Source organism: Suncus etruscus, chromosome 14, assembly GCF_024139225.1.
Source record: "Suncus etruscus isolate mSunEtr1 chromosome 14, mSunEtr1.pri.cur, whole genome shotgun sequence".
Classification (NCBI taxonomy): domain Eukaryota; kingdom Metazoa; phylum Chordata; class Mammalia; order Eulipotyphla; family Soricidae; genus Suncus; species Suncus etruscus.
In genome coordinates, this window is record NC_064861.1 from 91,727,601 (window position 1) to 91,746,809 (window position 19,209).

At 41.4% G+C, this 19,209-nt stretch overlaps 1 protein-coding gene across 2 annotated transcripts in view; it reads left to right on the forward strand.

Moving 5' to 3' along the window:
* The window catches only part of SULT2A1 (sulfotransferase family 2A member 1), a 54,112-nt gene extending 42,167 nt beyond the window's left edge, over positions 1-11,945 (forward strand). Inside the window, exons 4-6 of one of the 2 annotated variants that reach the window (XM_049786517.1) lie at positions 7,056-7,150; positions 8,909-9,089; positions 11,627-11,945. In XM_049786517.1, the coding sequence (XP_049642474.1) occupies positions 7,056-7,150; positions 8,909-9,089; positions 11,627-11,739 (389 nt within the window). In that variant the 3' untranslated portion in view covers positions 11,740-11,945. Of the gene's footprint in view, positions 1-7,055; positions 7,151-8,908; positions 9,090-11,626 lie in introns of those variants that run through there. The other variant, XR_007502280.1, reaches the window with a different exon arrangement.
* The last annotated feature ends 7,264 nt before the right edge of the window (positions 11,946-19,209 follow it).

Consider the following 19,209-nt stretch of genomic DNA (forward strand, 5'->3'; position numbering starts at 1 on the left):
GTTTATTTTTTCAAAGAACCAACTTCTGCTTTCGTTGATCTTTCGGATTGTTTTTTGAGTTTCCACTTCGTTGATTTCTGCTCTCAGCTTTGTTATTTCCTTCTGTCTTCCTATTCTTGGGTCCTTTTGTTGAGCATTTTCTAGTTCTATTAGCTGTGTCATTAAGCTACTCAGGTAAGCTCCTTCTTCCTTCCTGATGTGTGCTTGCAAAGCTATAAATTTTCCTCTCAGTACTGCTTTTGCTGTGTCCCATAAGTTCTGATAGTTTGTGTCTTTATTGTCATTTGTTTCCAGGTACCTTTTGATTTTCTCCTTGATTTCATCTCGGACCCACTGGTTATTGAGCATGAGGCTGTTTAACTTCCAGGTGTTAAAGTGTTTCTTCTGAGTCCCTTTGGAGTTCACAAATAATTTCAGAGCCTTGTGGTCAGCGAAGGTAGTCTGCAAAATTTCTATCCTCTTGATCTTATGGAGGTATGTTTTATGTGCCAGCATGTAGTCTATCCTGGAGAATGTCCCATGTACATTGGAGAAGAATGTGTATCCAGGTTTCTGGGGATGGAGTGTCCTATATATATCCACTAGGCCTCTTTCTTCCATTTCTGTCCTCAGGTCTAATATATTCTTGTTGGGTTTCAGTCTGGTTGACCTATCCAGTGTTGACAAAGCCGTGTTAAGGTCCCCCACAATTATTGTGTTGTTGTTGATATTATTTTTCTGATTTGTCAACAGTTGTATTAAATATTTTGCTGGCCCCTCATTCGGTGCATATATGTTTAGGAGAGTGAATTCTTCCTGCTCTACGTACCCCTTGATTAATATAAAATGTCCATCTTTGTCCCTTACAACCTTCCTGAGTATAAAGTTTGCATTATCTGATATTAGTATGGCCACTCCAGCTTTTTTATGGATGTTGTTTGCTTGGATAATTTTTCTCCAGCCTTTTATTTTGAGTCTATGTTTGTTCTGACTATTCAGGTGCGTTTGTTGTAGGCAGCAGAAGGTTGGATTGAGTTTTTTGATCCATTTAGCCACTCTGTGTCTCTTGACTGGTGCATTTAGTCCATTGACGTTGAGAGAAAGAATTGTCCTGGGATTTAACGCCATCTTTATTTCAAAATTTCGTGTGTCTTTTGGGTAGTCTTGTCTTAGATTAGGTCTTTCAGTTTTTCTCTTAAGACTGGTTTTGTGTCTGTGAAGTTTCTGAGCTGTTTTTTGTCTGTGAAGCCATGTATTCTTCCGTCAAAATGGAAAGTGAGTTTTGCTGGGTATAGTATTCTGGGTGAAGCATTCATTTCATTCAGTCTTGTCACAATATCCCACCACTGCTTTCTGGCATTGAGTGTTTCTGGTGACAGGTCTGCTGTAAATCTCAGGGAAGCTTGCTTGAACGTGATTTCCCCTTTTGATCTCGCTGTTTTCAGAATTCTGTCTCTATCTGTGGGATTTGTCATTGTGACTAGGATGTGTCTTGGGGTGGTTTTTCTGGGGTCTCTTTTGGTTGGTACTCTTCGGGCATGCAGGATTTGATCACATATATTCTTTAGCTCTGGAAGTTTCTCTTTAATGATGTTCTTGACCATTGATTCCTCCTGGAAATTTTCTTCCTGGGTCTCTGGGACTCCAATGATTCTTAAGTTGTTTCTGTTGATCTTATCATAGACTTCTATTTTCGTCTGTTCCCATTCTTTGACTAATTTTTCCATTGTCTGCTCATTTGCTTTAAGTTTTTTGTCCAATCTCTCCTGCTGTATGGAATTGTTATGTATCTCATCTTCCACAGCACCAAGTCTATTCTCAGCTTCTGATACCCTGTCCCAGAGCTTATCCATTTTGTCATTCACTTCGTTTACTGACTTTTTCAGTCCTGTTAGTTGACATGTTATTTCAGTTTGGAGTTTTGTGATTTCTGTCTTCATATTTTCTTGGTTCTTATTAGTGTTCTTTTCAACTCGATCCATGGTTTCTTGGAGTCTGTTGAGCACCTTCCATATTGCTAGTCTAAAGTCCTTATCTGAGAGGTTGATTAGTTGGTTGGTCGTTATCTGGTCCTCAGAATTGTCATCTTCATTCTCTATGTCTGATGCTGGCCTGCGTTGTTTCCCCATTGTCACACTTGTATTGTGGGTTTTTCTATGTGTTGTGGTGGTATTCATTGTCTATATGATGCAGGCAGCACACTCCTCTGGCTCCTCCCTTTCTGGATGGGCTGACTTGCCTCTAAGGGAGGGGAGTCCTCCGTGGATGAAGCCTCATACTGGGTCAAATCTTAGGCCCGAGCATGCAACAGAGAAGACAGTCCAGAGAGAAATGTTTGCTTCTGTGATATAGTGCCGTTCTTAGTGTGATTTTTCCTTCTTGTTGCAATGGAGTTCTTTCCTTAGAAAGAGTGCACGGCCGCGTAGCGAAGCGGAGTGGCCGTGTTCTGCTGGAGCCTCTTTTTGCCCCACTCGCAAGAGTTTCACGCAAGAGGACAGTAGACAGACATAGACAGGTCACACTCACAGTTTTTCACAGTTGGGCCCCACTGGGCCGGTGTACTTTCGCGGATTTTCCCCGCCTGGTATCACACATAGGGAGCCAGCTTTTGCAAAGCTTAGCCGGTTTTCATGCTCTGTAGTCTCTCCCTCGACTTCTTACTTTCTTATCTTGCTGCCCTTGATATATATTTTTTTTTCCTAATCACTATGGCAAGAATTTCCAGTACTATGTTGAATAGGAGTAGTGAGAGAGTTTCTGAGCTGTCGTTTATCCACGTTGCTATGTATATTTCCTTCATAACTAAAAGTGAGTCTAGGTGTTGTATTCTAGGTGAAGCATTCATTTCATTGAGTTTTGTCACTATATTCTATCTCTCCTTCTAGTCTCTTGTAACACATATGCTGTAAATTATAAATCCTTTGAATGTAATTTCCCTTTTTGATCTTGCTGTTTTCAGTATTCTATCCCTATCTGTAGGATTCATCATTGTGACTAGGACGTCTTGGGGTTCTTTTCTTCTGGTCTTTTTTAGCTAGCACTGTTTGGACATGCAGGATTTGGTTGCTTGAAGTATTTACCGTATTTTCCGACGTATAAGATGACCGGGCATATAAGACGACCCCCTAATTTTACAGTTAAAACATAGGCTTAGGCCTATATTTGCTCTATAAGACAGTTGCTGTATTGCAACTGTATCTTCCACAGTGAGCCAATCACAACAAGCAAAGGTCCAAAGGTTATACTGTAATAGGCGTCCTCTCTGACTCTGGCCAATCTGAGCAGGCTTTTTACAGTGTAGATTCGGGTACAGAACATTGTATAATTTGCATATATAAAAAGCCTGCTTGGATTGGCTGAGTTAGAGAGGTGGTCTGAGCAGCCTTGCAGTGACTGGTGCAGGATCGAGTTGGAAAATTCGTTTTGTGGCAATATTTAGACGATTTTCATTTAGTGGCATATTGAAACATTTTTCGGGATATACTCAGCGTATAAGACGACTCCTGATTTTCAGTTGACTTTTTTTTTGTTTCAAAAGCCATCTTATACGCCGGAAAATATGGTAGCTCTGTGAGTTTTTCTGCAATAATATCCTTGACCGTTGATTTTTCATAGGGATTTTCTACCTGGGTCTCTGAGACTCCAATGATTATGTTATTTTTGTTGAGTTTATCAAAAACTTCTATTTTCATCTGTTCAAATCCTTTAAGTACTTTTTCCATTGTCTGATCACTTAAGACTCTTGTCCAATCTCCTCTGTTGTATGGAGTTGTTATGTATCTCATCTTCCAGCTCACTGATTTTATCCTCAGCTGCTATTACTTTGTTGGAGAGACTTTACAAGTTTACATTGAGGTTTTCATTTCATACTAATTTTTTCAGACCTTTACTTTAGTTTAGAGTTTTCTAATTGCTATCTTCATATACTCTTGATTCTTACTTATATTCTGTTAATTCAATCTATGCTTTCTTTGAGTTCTATGAACAGCCTCTATATATCTTCTCTAAACTCCTTATCTTAGAAGCTCACTAGGTGGTTGCCACTTTTGAGTCATCAGAACTGCCATCTTCATTCTCTACACCTGGTGTTAGTGCTTCCCCATTGCCACACCCTTTGAGCTTGGTGGAGAAGATTAGGTCAGGAGCCTCCCTGTTCCTGCCAGACACAGGTCTGACTGTCCACAGGGAAAAAATATTTAGCAATGGAGCCTGTTGCATTTATTTTCTGAACACATTTATCGTTGTTCCTCTAATCCTTCATTTGTTCTCAACATATATATGTTTTTGGGCCATACCTGGTGACACTCAGGGGTTACTGGCTATGTGCTCAAAAATTGCTCCTGGCTTCAGGGACCATATGGGATGCCATGGATCCAACCAAGGTCCATCCTGGATTGGCCATATGCAAGACAAATGCCCTACCCCTGTACTACCCCTGTTCCACTAATTTTTATTAAAAACTGATTTACCAAGTTGTTTCATGATATGGTCGTTTCAGGCAGTACAAGTTCAAATACCAATCTGACCACCAGTGTGATCTTCCTTTCACCCATGTTCCCGATCTCCCAACCATCACCCTAGCCTGCCTTCAGGCAAGCACAGACAGATTTAATTTATAGTACTGTTACAACACAAAGGCAAATGGAATTATCAAAAATTAAATGACAATGGTCAGTTAGAAATATCTTTACCTCTCTTTATGGTGTTACAAAATTCAGTGAATTTTGGTTCATGCTAGTTGCTGCTTCCTTCAGTCTTACTGTTTAAGCTCACTTATCTTGATAGATTTTTATGAAATTTTCCCACCAAATTTTCTGGGATGAGACAACTATAAAATTTTCAGGTGTCAAGTGGTAACATAGTCCAAGATCTATAGATCTAAAACAAATGTAACAACTTGGCAGTTTGATAAGGTTAAGATGAGGAGTTGAAAGCTGGAGCAATAACACAGTGGTTGGACGTTTTCTCTGTACATGACCAACCCTGTGGAGACTCTGATCAATTCCAGGCATCTCATATGGTCTCCCGAGCCTGCCAGGAGCGATTTCTGAGCACAGAGCCAGGAGTAGTCCTTGAGTGCCGCCAGGTATGATCCCACCCCCAAAAAAGATGAGGAGTTGGGCCTTTTCTGTTGCAGAGTGTTGGGGAAAAGCATTGGGCTGTTGTAGTTCGTGCAAAAAGGGAAAATGTTTCCCCTATCTTTCTGAGAATGCCAGAGATCAGCCAAGTCAAAGCTACTTGTGAATTATTGGGGGTCATTATTTTCTTGTGGAGGTTGGTTGAGGAGCCGGGGTGCTTTTTTGTTGGGAAGATAGTGGCAGTGGGCTTGGTGTCTGCTGGGTTTTCTGATGGTGGTGTGGGGGAGGAGATTAGATCCAAATATCTTCCAAAAGAAAATACCCAGAGTTTTCAATACAGTAGCCTGATCTCACATGAGAGGACTTAACTTATCAAGACCTCTTTGATGTCAGTCATGTCTGCAAGGGTACAGGTGTGGCATTAAGTTGTCCTCTTATTTTTTCAGAATAAATAGAAATTTTGTTCTCTTCTTCCCCTCCATCAATTCTAGAAGTCCTATATTTAAGATCATTTATCCAGAGTCACATAAATGTTGTGACTTCTCTCATAATTGTGCTTCCCTAAATAATTCCTCATGCTATTTAACTTGTTTGTAATCCAAATGTATGAATGTGGGCCACTTCTTCCAGCACCCATGTCACTATTGTCTGGGTTAGGCATATGTAAACTTCCTGTAAAGAATCTAGTTGAGTTTTTTCTAAATTGACCTTGCCTTTTGTTTTGTTTGCTTTTGTTTTGGGGCCACACTCAACAGTGGTCAAGGCTGTGTGCTCAGGACTTACTCCTGGCAATGCTTGGGGGACCATAATGGGTGCCAGGGATTGAATTTGGGTTGACCATGTACAAGACCAACACCCTTCCTATTCTATCACTCTAGCAAAATATTAACTATATACTGCATGATACAACTGTTACAAAAATCCTGATATGTGATTACTACCTGTGGGCAAGTCTCACATAAACATCTGTGTTTAAGAAGAGTTTTATTTACCAATATATGAGTTCAAGGTATAAGGTTGGCTCCTGCACTAGTGATTTAAGAACTCATTTTTCAATTCTCTCAAAATTCATTGCATAATCATTGACAGTTGTAAACCAACAATTGGCTACTATAAATAAACTATTCAGAGGGACTTTTGTGCTTTCAATTTGCCACGGAAGGAAAGCAATAATCCTTCATATGCCAGGTTTCATATGATATACCGGAGCAGTATACAAGGCTGTATGGTACATTTGGTCAAATTTTGTCTGAAAAAAATAAATGACAGCTGGACCAAGCAGAACTCCAAGTGATCATGATTTCCTGCCAGTTTTTGTCAGAAGTGCTCAGATATGCTCTACAAACCATTGGGTTCACAGTGCTTTCAGGGTCAGAGGAAAGATTCTACAGCATGTAAGCAACTTGCCTTGCACATGGCCAGGTCTGATTCAATTGCTGGCTGTGATAAGTGGTTCTTGGAGCACTGTAGGGAGCCAGTCCTAGTGCATATCTGGACATAGTCCCTTAAGTACTTCAGTTTGTGATCCTAGCAGAGAAAGTAGAACACATTCAGAGTTAAGTGTTGGAAAGACTTGACCTGAGAGCTCATTAAATTAAAAAAATGCATTTCCCAAGGAAACATGTCTGAGGAGGTCTTGTGTAATACAATTTGGAATGCATCATCTATCTCATGAACACACAGAAAACCTGGATTTCAAACATAGGATAAAGTCTTAGATAGAAGAAGGAGAGGACATTTCCAAGGGACAATAGCTTCCATGGCAATAGTCAAAGGCAGATATTTTAGAAAGACGATGTCTTCAAGATCCATGTAGCTATGTAGTTGCACAAAAAAAAAATGGGGTGCCAAGATGGGAACTCTATAGAGACCCTCACTAAACACTAGGAGAACATGGACTGTAGAGACAAGTCAGCATGCACACTGAGTTCTGATATGTAGGGGGTCTTCTGTTACATGGGATGACCCTCTCCTTTCTCTGCCTCCCCCTCTCTGCAGTGCCCTATGGGTCATGGTTTGACCATGTCCACGGCTGGCTATCCATGAGAGAGCATGACAACTTCCTGTTGCTGAGCTATGAAGAACTGAAAAGGGTAAACTTTTGTTCCCCCATCCTACCTGCACCCCCTCTTACCTCTTCCCCCTCCTCTGTGCCTATAACCACATTTTCTGCAGAGCAGGGGTATCCCACTTTGGGTGAACATTCCCCAGACCCACACTCTTGTCTGTGCCTCCTTTTTTTTTTTTTTTTTTGGTTTTGGGTCACACCCAGCAGCGCTCAGGGGTTTCTTCTGGCTCTATGCTCAGAAATCGCTCCTGGCAGGCTGGGGTACCATAGGGGATGCCAGAATTCGACCCACCGTCCTTCTGATTGCAAGGCAAACGCCTTACCTTTATACTATCTCTCCAGCCCCTTGTCTGTGCCTCTTTAACAGCATAGATAGGTATGTTCTTATGGCCCAGAGACTTGAATGCAGAAGTCACATGGATATTGGGTTCCTCTTTATCACAGCAGAGGGTGCTACTCATTGGGGCAGGGGTGGGGTCAGAGAGCAAGAACCTGTGAAAGCAACTTGATTTTCACACCCCAAAATGCATACCAGGATACATCCTACTGTATCACTTTCCCGTAAGGCTAACACAAGCAAAATATCCTCTAAACTTGCGGGCCACATATTGTATTTATTCCCATTTTGTTTCTTCACTTCTAAATAAGATATATGCAGTGTACATAGAAATTTGTTTATAATTTTTGTTTTTACTATAATCTGGCCCTCCAACAGTCTGAAGGACAGTGAACTGGCCCTCTGTTTAAAAAGTTTGAGGACCCCTGCTCTAAAGAGAATGATGGGGGAAAGGGTGGGAGTGATAGCATAGCTGTAGGGCATTTTTCTTGCATTCAGTTTATCAGAGATAAACCTGGATTTGATACTTGCCATCCCACATTGTCTTCTGAGCCTGCCAGGATTGATTTCTGAGCACAGAGCCAGGAATAACTCCTGAGTGTTGCCAGGTATGTCCCCCCAAAACTAAAATAAACTAAATTCAAAAGCAGTACTTGAGTCTGTTTAAAAAAAAATAAAGAGAAAGATGGAATAATCTGGCTTGGGCAAGTACTGAGCTGAGCCTATCCCTGAGAGAAGGGGTGAAAAATCAGAATGCTGAGCCACTGAGAACAGAAAGGCTCTGTCACTGAAAATATGGAGGAAAAACAAAGATGCTAGCTTTTATCTTTCCACCTGCCACTCAGCGCCTCCATTCTGTCACTGGAGATTTCCTACTTCCCATGTTAGTACCTTCCTAACATGTGCATTTACTTTCAATACCCAGTCCAACTAACTCATTCTTGGGGGAGCCTTCCAGCTACCTATACAACCTTTCTGACATCTATTTCTAAAGCTGTCAGTTTTCTTGTGAAATTTAACCAGAACACTGAGAGGAATTGTCCCTGAGTTCCAGCAAAGTCCTTCCACAGATTTATACAAACTTCTTGTCTTCTCCTGCAGGTTCCTGTAGATGCCAAACACTGCAAGCAGGAAGACACTGTAAATAAATGTATGGATCCCTTAGTCAGAGGTAGTTCTGGGCTCAGTTTTACGTGATGGAGTCATAAGATTGTCAATTGGACTCATATATTTGTCAACTCTCTGGCATTTTTCTTGGTCATAGGTATCTAGCTCCTTTTCAATATTATACTTACATGTCAGATCCTGGGTTGCCCACTTCTAGGTCTCTTACTTCTAAAGGCTGCACTGTTCCTCCTCTCTTTTTCCCTGGGTGACTTTTTTTCCCCTCTCATCTCTCAGTAATATTCCTTTCTCCAGCATTTGCTTTTCTGTGGTTATCTTCAGGACCTGAGAAACACTGTGAAGAAGATAAGCCAATTTCTGGGTGTGGAATTAGGACTGGAAGCCATAGACTTGGTCCTCAACAACTGTTCCTTCCAGGTTATGAAAAATAATAATATGTCCAACTATTCCTCCATTGACGAAAGCATTGTAAATAAAAAAGAATCTCCCATATTCAGAAAAGGTAAGAGAAAAATTCTGTGCTGTACAATGGGACACTAAGTTTGGGACCGGGAAGTGATTGAATTCACTCACATAATCAACCATCAACCACTGGTCCTCTCCCATAACCTGTGTGAGAGAAATTATCTCATAGTCATGATCTATGGCTCCAGACACTGGCTGAATCTAATTCTGGCCAATGGGAAGCATCTGAGTTGTGTGAAATTTATAGACTGATTTCTTCAATCAGATATTGGTATGGACAGGCTTGTGCTAAACAGAGAGTGCAGATAAATTCCCACCTGCTTCCAAACAGACCAGACTGAATGACCTACAAAAGGACACTCAGACTTGGGCAGATGATCATGTGTTAGTAAACTCTTTGGGTATTAGCATCGCCAAGTCTCCTGAACAAGGAAATATCTCAAGCAGTGTTTTTTCATCAAAGAACAGGACATATTTTTCACTTGGCTGAAAGCTCATCTTGCTATAAGACTGTGAAATGAGCCAGAGTGAGAGGACAGTGGGAATGGCATTTGCCTCGCATGAGACTGATCTGGCATCCCATATAGTCTCCTGAGTACCGCCAGTGTGACCCCAAACAAAATTAAACAAACAGGAAAAAACTTTGCAAAGTTTTTGTATAAAATACAAAGTATACCTCATCCTTGTATTCAAGATGAAAAATCTCCAGGGTATAGAGAAGAGTAGCATGGCCAAAACCGTTTTCTCAAATATATCCAAGATGGTGTGGCATAGAAAGGAGAAAATAAATCATTTTCATATTCAGCCTAGTCAGGCTGTCATCCAGAGCCATATGATCAAGGAGTATTACTTTGGTGGCCTTGTTAACAGGGTGCTTTCCTGGACTCTTGTAATCATTGTTATTTGCTGTGTTGTGCTTTTTGGTTTGTTTTTAGAATCAATGGTACATTTTCAGAGATTTGAGACTTAATTAGATTTTTTTCCCTTTGAATAGAGCCCTATATTCTGTAGTTCATACAACTGCAATTTGGAAACAGATAACTTTACTCACAGATCATCAATGATGCTATTGAGGGTTGGAGTGCTTGGACAACTGGGGTGACAGTCTGGTACTTTGTGTGTGGAAGGACACTACTCATGGGCAGAGTAGAAGGAGGACTTTTCTCAGTCAAATTCCTATCTTTGAAAGCTTCATGAACATCTAGCCCCTGTCCCAGGACTTTAAAACTGCATTTGAAGTTAAGTTATTTAAGAAGTGATTATAAAAATGAAGCATTATGAATCAGCTGTAACAGAGAAAGAAACACTAGTACAATGGAAGTTGGAAACGATCACTCTGACTGGGCTCTGAAAGGAAGAAAAGTGATAGGCATAAAAACTTTTATTGAAAATATTGCAAATTACAGTGTCTAAAAGAAAAAAAGGGAGAGAAAGAGAGAGATAAGAAAATTGTCTGCTGGGCCCAGAGAGATAGCACAGCTTGCCTTGCAAGCAGCCAATCCAGGACAAAAGGTGGTTGGTTCGAATCCCGGTGTCCCATATGGTCCCCCGTGCCTGCCAGGTGCTATTTCTGAGCAGACAGCCAGGAGTAACCCCTGAGCACCACTGGGTGTGGCCCAAAAACCAAAAAGAAAGAAGACAAAAAGAAAAAAAAGAAAATTGTCTGCCAGGGAGACATGCAGCTGGGAGGAGACTGGGTATTGGTGGTAGGAATGTGTACTGATGAAAGGGACAGATGTTGGACATTTTATGGCTAAAACTTGATCACAAACAATTTTCTGTCTATGTAGCTCATGGTGATTTAATTAAAGATTTATTTATTTATAGAAAATCGGTACTAAAATGGCATAGCTGTATAGAAAGCCATATAATATCCATATAAGAAGTAAGATAGTTGGGGCCGGAGAGATAGCATGGAGATAAAGCATTTGCCTTGCATGCAGAAGGACGGTGGTTTGAATCTCGGCATCCCATATGGTCCCCCGAGCCTGCCAGGACCGATTTCTGAGCATAGAACCAGGAGTAACCCCTGAGCACTGCCAGGTGTGACCCCAAAAAAGAAGTAAGATAGGAGATATAGGTAAGCCCAAGAAGAGAAAGCACATCCCACCAAGGGAGAAAACTCCCAAAACACCCCCCTAAATATTCTGCCATCTAAATCCAGACATTGCTATCTTCAGACTAAGATTAGTCTGGGGCAAAGTAATTTCTATTCTTTAAAAGAAAAAGGAGGGGTGGGAGAGATAGTACAGGGCACAAAGCATTTGCCTTGCATGAAGCTTAGATTTGCTCCTTGCCTTCCCCCTTGCTCTGCCCTCTCCAGGCCCCATCAGAGGTGGTCCCTGAGCACAAAGCCAGGAGTCAAGCCTGAGACTGCCTGATATGGCCCAAAAACCAACCAAGAGAAAAGCAAAGCAAAGGGTCTCTAACCATCTTTGCCTAAGTGAAGACTCTTTAGCTGTCCTTTTCTGCGTCAGGATTTGGTAGAGTTAAATATTATGTCTGGGCCAAGAGATGTCTGATTTCATAGATCTGACATAACCTAATCTGTGTCTCTTCTTTATTTTTTATCAGGTGTTACTGGAGACTGGAAAAATCACCTCACGGTGGCCCAAGCAGAAACCTTTGATAAACTATACCGGGAGAAGATGAAAGATCTTCCTTCAGAGCTGTTCCCATGGGACTAACATCCAATAATGTTCAGGAAATCATGCAGGTGTGGGTCACTTTTGTGCTTTTGCACCAGTGTATGCCTACGTGTATGTGAGATTGTTTAAAATCTTCTATCTTATCTTGGAGCCATTATCAATCAACTCTTTGCAGTTTTGAGAACGTAGTCAACACTGATCTGTGTCCTACTCATTGATTTTACTGCCAAACCAGCTTTGGAAATAAAGCATGCATGTATGTTTCACACAATTACAAATAAAGATGATTGTGATGGTGTTACCTTTTCTTTCCGATCAAAATGAGACAAAGCCAAGGCAATGGGATCAGGGAGTTGTATTAGAGTTGTATTAGAGGTTTCACGAGTAAGAAAGGGTCTTCTGGGGTCAGTTAATATTCAGGCTGAGGGGCTAATACCAGGTCCTTCCCCCTCTTCTTGGTAATCTCAGCAGTGTGAGTTTCCTTCTTCTGGCATCACTCACCTTACTTCTACCCAAAGTACCTGATAATAGGTAGATTCTGTTGCTCAGAGCTTGTGGCAACTGATCTGGAGCTCTTGATGGGCTATAGGCTGACCATTCTCTGAAATCCCTGTAGCTGGTCTTGTCTCTCCAGGATCTCCTGCATGTCTCCTTGGCAGATTCTGTCACCTCAGCCTTCTGGTCTGTTTTTAGAGCTCCATTCCACACTGTTTCCATGAAGGTGAACATATGGAGAAGACCCTGTATCTTGTTGAATCACTTGCCTTCTTGCCTGAATCTGAGGCTCATGGAGAAGACTCAGACCCTGAGAAAAGAGATCACAGTCAATGGTCAGAGGAAAAGAGATCAATGGGTAGGGGAATGGGTAATTAATACCATGAGCTTTTCTCTCTTCAGAACACCAAGTCTCATTTAGAAAATATTTTGAGGAAATTGAAGATGGATCAATGTCACTGTCTCTTACCCCAGAGAAGCATTATCCTTTGCCTTCCTCCTGGGACAACTGGTCTACCTCCAAGAACTAATAACATTTTATTAGGGACCTTGAAGCTGATAGAAGAACAGAAAGCAAGAAATAAGGCATATGGCTTTTCTCTCTCTCCAATGTTGAAAGCCACTATTGATATCCTATTAATTAGCCATTTGATACTAAGCTATAAAACATTATTTAAGCCAATTAAGCAAATCAATACTTAAGTGAAGGAAGTTGTTTAAAGAGGCCAGAGAACTAGCATAGATGTAAGGCACCCACCTGGCTTGTATCTACAGCAGCAATGACCCTGACAAAGTCTTCAGTACCACACAAGCCCTGAATACTACTTGGGGTAAGCACAGAGCCAGGAGCTCTGCCAAGTGTAGACCCCCAAAATAAAAATTAAAACTAAAAGGCTGGAATGATGGTACCATAAATATAGTGTTTTTCTTGCATGTGGCTAACCTGGGTTTGATTTCTGGCATCCAATATGTTCCCCAAGTACTTGCCAGGAATTATCCTTGAGTACAGAGTTAGGAGTAACCCCTGAGCACTGCTGGGTGGCCCCAAAACCAATGAATGAATTAGTTTAATTTAAGAGGCATTTTCACACAGTTGGCACCGTAACAGAATAATGTAAAATGTACTAGCCATATATCCAACTCACCTGGTGGCCTTGGATTCAAGGCTTTGGATTCAAAGATCCAAACAAGGGGTGGATTTAGAGTGGATGAGGGAATCACATATGGTGCCTCAAGCACTAACAGCGATCATTCCTGAGCTCTGATCCAAGAATTGCCATTGAGAATGGTGCTGTACACCCAAACCCTAATAATAATAATAATAAATTACATAACATTAATTATATAATAATTATAATATAATATTACTGACATAATACAATTGTATTACAAATTAATTAATATAAATAATCATTAATCAGTATGGGTAGTTATTAAGTATTAATAATTAGTTGGTTAAAGATCAATTAGATTTATTAAAATTGATTTATTAACACTTAGATTAATTGTTAATAATTAGTATTATTAATAATATAAATAGTGTGACTCTAACCTGGTCCTAGAGGAGTTTACAAGTTTCACTAGGTCTGTCATATTTTTGCTTAATTATATCTGGCTTTGGGGCTATACCCAGGAGTGTTCAGGACTTATCCCTGTCTCTGTGTTCAGGGATCAGTCCTGACAGTGCTCGGGCTCCTGGGATCAAACCCTGGTCAGCTGTATTAAAGGCAAACACCCTATCCGCTGTCCTATTGTTCTGTACTAGTGGTTATTCTCTTAATCTTGTTATTTATTATTATTATTATTAATAAAGCCATGATGCTCTCTAAAGCTACAGTCTCTTTTGCTCCTTTCCTTAGAGACTAACTATTCTATTTGAGTCCCTTTTTCAGCACCAAGTCTGAGTTTCCATGCTTCAATCGCTACTTCTATGATGTCACAGGGAGGTCCTCAAGCCTGGAGAAAATGTACTTGTCCTTCATAGTTTGGGGAGCCTCCAGATGTCAGGACTATGTTAGAGTTCTGTGGGGTGAACCTCAGAAACCCCACAACTCTGCTTTGGTGCTTGGACACTTTGGTGCTGGAACTCTGGGCAAGCTCTTCCCCTGAAACACTGATCGGTGGGGGTGGAGGATTGTCTTGGCTGCCAAGCACAGAGTGGGCAAGAGCTGGCTTACTCTAGACACCCACAGATTTTTTCAAGAAGGCCATGAGGAGAAGTGTTTGTCTACTGAAAAACATTATGAAATCGCCTGAGCTCCTAATTCAAGTCCAGCTGTGTTGGCTACCGTGACTTGACAGTGGCCATTTTTGCAGAAGCCTCTCTGCCATTTTCCAGTCCTACGTGCTGTTTCCTACAAAGCCTCTGAGCCAGCAGGAAAAAATGCAGCCACAAAAAGTAATAAATAACCTTGTAGCCCAGAGGAGAGGAACACGGCCCGGTACCAGGAATGAAGCTATACTCCCCTAGCCCACATTCTCAAGTTAACAAGGCATTCATTATTGTTTTTGTGCAACATTGTTTTTTATAAAGTTATTTTCTGAGAACTATCCCCACCATAAATCTGTTAAGAGTTTTGGAATGTAGTTAGGCAGCCCCTACCCAAGGTTACAAGGTGTTTCCATGGAAACTGATAATTAAGCATGATTGACATTGCCTTTTGCCTGCCCCTCTTACCCTGTCTATATAAGAGGATGCAGGATCACATTAAATTGCCTTCGAACGGAAATTCTGTCTTGGGCCTTGTTATTAACCTCTCTTAGATTTTTTCAAGGTGCGGTTGTGTGATCTGAGCTTTGCAAAATAAAGGTGCGGTTGTTCGTAAGCCTCTCGTCCACTCTCCGCTGGCCAGGCCCCTTTGGGGGGCTTACAGGACACCTGCACAGCTGGAGTATCTACTATGTCCCCTGCCATGACTCAGGACCCTCCCACAGACTCCCCCAAAATATCAGGATATTTATTAAGATTCACTCTTGATCCTAATTGTCTCCAAAAACTTTCTTAAAGTCTCTGCATACAAGATTTTGGGTTCTAGGGAGGATGTTCTTGGCTCTTTTAACCCCCTACTTGCTTGTTAGGTGAGATTGTAGGTCCCCAAAGGAATTATTTTGGGTGGGTTGGTTTCCATCAAGGGGCAGTTTGGATGGAAGGCTGTCTGGGTTAGTGCTGCCCTGGGGTGAATTCACAAATAGGCACAGGGCCCATAAAATCACCCATGTGTGTATTAATGGGGTTACTGGGACTGGGGTTATCGACAAAATGTTATTGAACAGAGCACAAAGTGACTTTGAATATTCAGCAATAAGGAAGTGGTCAGGTTGCAGCTCAACCGTGAAAGATTCAGAGCCCGAGAATTTTCTAGAAGGGAGGCATGGGAAAGAGAAAACTGCTCTCAGAAACACATTATCTGTTTTCCCATCACTTTAAAATAATTTCCTTCCATTGTTCCATCTTCCTGATATGGAGGTACAAGGGGATCTAATGGGAGTTGGCTTTTTGTAACATCAACAGACCCAGAGTTGACACTGTTGGAACTTAAACCGATGTCAGAATTCCTGCCAATCTCAAGAAAAGGAGAAGAGGAATCCAGGTGGGAGATAAACACAGGGAATGCTGACCAACTAATTTTAACAAGAGAGGAAGAAAGGCTGGGTGTGGGCATACAGAGACAGGTCAGCTTAAGAAAAACCAATACATCACTCTAATTCCCTTCCCTACGAATCAAATTTCAGAACAGGCTAATTTTTAGATAAATGTTTTGAGAAAAATAATTCTTTGAGTCTATGAAAGTCAAGCATTTCAAAAAAATTTTAATTATCATTGGAAATGGCCTACAGTTAATAGTATAGAGAGACTTTTTTGAGGTTGGCTTCAGCAGAACATTCTAGAACATCAAGAAAATGTCCAAGTTATATTCTGCATACAAGAATTATTTGGATTAATATGAGATTTTCCCATTTTTAAGGCCATTCATCCTCCTTTGGCAAGCAGAAATCATAGAAATTAAAAACCAAGGGAGTAGAGATATGACTCATGAGGTAGAGCATATGCGTGAAGCCCTGGTTTGATCCCAGGCATGATACAATAGGGTGTTTTACAACATTTGTAATTAATTTTACTTTACAGGGTTGTGACACACATGTGTGTTGTGTTGATTAGTCCTCAGATCTACAAAAACATGAACCGTCTATTAAGTAAATCACTAAGGGCAACCTGAGAACAGGTGACCAAGCCTAAGGTGCACCCAGTACAGAGATTGTTATCAGGGAAACAAACCTGCCCCTCCAATTTCCAGGGGGTCCTAAGTAGCTCTGGCTTCTAAAGGCCTGGAAGATTCAAGACAAGTAAGTACTCATCTCCAGCTGCTTCTTCCCTCTCATATGATTGCTATGGAAATAATTCCACATCCTCTACCCAGGATTCTTTTCATCCTTGACTGTGTTTGATTCCAGTTATTAACCCAGGTGCTTCTTGTTCTCATATATAAGTGACCTCTATCTTGGGACAGAGGGAGACAGAAGAAGGGAAGCCAATGGAGAACAAGACCAAAGGAGAAAGGGAGACAAGACATGAAGAGAAGAATGAGGAGGAGAGATTGAAAAGAAGGAGAAGAATGGGGATAGTGGGGAAGAGGAGGAGGATATTAGAAGGGGCATGACAAGTGGGAAGCAGAGAGGAGGTGACTGGAGTTAATCGAGAAGAGGAGGGATCAGGAGGAGAAGGAAGTGAAAGAAAGGCAAGAGGTAGGAGAAAGAAGGGCTGAACTATTCTAGCTATAAAATCTTTGAAAGGTTTTCTGACTGACCAGTTGTCCTGCAAGGAAGAAGAGTAGTAGCAACAGTGGGAGCAGGCAAAAAAGAAGAAAGAGAAGAAGGAGGGAAAAAGAAAAGGAGGAGGAAGAAGAAGAAAAAGAGAAGGAAGATGATACTCAACAAGGCACTTCTGGTGCTTAGTGTCTTCTGGCTTCACAATGTAACTTTGCAGGATCAAAAAGGTGAGGAGTCCATAGACTGTGGTGGTGGTAAAAGCTCCCCTCTCCTCACACATAGTCAGAGATACCTGAGTCCATGATGCCTCCAGACCATGAGGGTCTCCCTTGTTTCAGCTGGAAAGAATATGATGTTTCCCAGGTATTTCCATTGAGTAGACACAGCACACGGGACTTGTCTATTATATGGACAGTCCTTGATGTCGAGATCAGCATTGTCGGAGGAGGTCCTGAAAGTGACGGTCATAGTTGGAATCCTCTATGTGGTTCCTGAAAGGCAATGATGTGAGCCTGGAGAGTTTTAAAGGGAGACTGCAGGGTGGTTTCCTGGCATGCATTTTCTGTGCCTTGGTTTTGCATGGTCATGCCTTGTGGTCTTTGGGTTGCTGAAGATTCAAGCATGTGTCCACACCGCATTGTGTCTCTGCATTCCATCTTTGAGGAGCACATGGCTTGATTCCCCTCCCCTTGCTCTTTTAAAGGCTGCTCACCATGGTCGATTCTTTGGGGGATCCATCTTCAAATGCTAAATCATGAGAGGTGACTCTCACCTGAGGCAGAGTTTATGAAAGAGGCACAAATATTTACCAACAGGCTCTAGTGGGTAGGGTGCTTGCCTTGCATAAGGCCAACCTGGGTTATATCCCCCAACATTCTATGTGTTTCCCTAACTACATGGTACCCCTGAGCTCAGAGTCAGGAGTTAGTCCTAAGCCAAGTATGGACCCAAAACAAACATACATACACACAAAAATAAAAGATATTAAGCGTGGGGCCAGAGTGGTAGCACAATGGTAGGGCATTTGCCTTGCATTCAGTAGACCCAGGGCAAGTCCAGGTTTGCTCCCCGGAATCCTACATGGTCCTCTGGGCCTGTCAGGAGCGATTTCTGAGTGAAGGGCAAGGAGTATTTCCTGAGCACCACTGGGTGTGGCCCAAAAACAAACAAACAAAAGCAAAACAAGCAAAAAAAGATATTATGCCACAATGAGATCAAAGATAAAGTTTTATTTCTAGCCTCAAAAACAGCCAGAACTTGGGGATGAGCCAACAGGAGTCAATGAGGATATAGTTTTGGGTAGTTTTGAAATAGTTTTGAAGCAAACCCAGGATCAAAGCTATTATTGCTCTTTCAAGAGATGTTAAAGGTTTTATAAAATATCTAAGATCTGTGCCCGGAGAGATAGCACAGCAGCGTTTGCCTTGCAGGCAGCCGATCCAGGACCAAAGGTGGTTGGTTCGAATCCCAGTGTCCCATATGGTCCCCCGTGCCTGCCAGGAGCTATTTCTGAGCAGACAGCCAGGAGAAACCCCAGAGCAACGCCGGGTGTTGCCCAAAAACCAAAAAAAAAAAAAAAAAAAAAAATCTAAGATCTGTGTTAGTCACAGGTTCTGTTGAAGGTTAATGATTAATACAGAGGGAATTTATCTTCTAATGCAGTGTTCTCTAAGCCAAACACAATAGACACTGGAGTGACAGGACAGTAGGTAGGGCCCTTGCCATACACATGATGGACTCGTTTTGATCACCCACATCCCAAAGGGTCCCCTGAGTCCCCACAAGAGATCCCTGAATGCAGAGCCAGCCCTGAGCACCATCTAGTGTGACCAAAAAAAAAATCAGAAAACCAAAAGCAACTAAAATTAAAATAGATAAACTAAAACAATTGTAATGTTGTTTTTGCTAAATTATCCTTTCCTGCTTTGTCCATTTCTTTTTTTCTTTCTTCCTTCCTTTCTTTTCTTCTTTTCTTTTTCTTTCTTTCTTCCTTTTCTTTCTTTCTTTTTCTTTTTCTTTTTTCTTTCTTTCTTTCTTTCTTCCTTTCTCTTTTTCTCTTTCTTTCTCTTTTTTCTTTCTTTCCCTCCCTTCCTCCCTTCCTTCCTTCCTTTTTTTAGCCTCCCCCAGCAGTACTTAGAGTAACTCCTGGCAGTGTAGGGTATCTTACCTCCTACACTATATACTTTCATTCTCTATCTTATATAGTTTTGGTTTGGTTTGGTTTTAAGGCCATATCCAGTGGTGCTC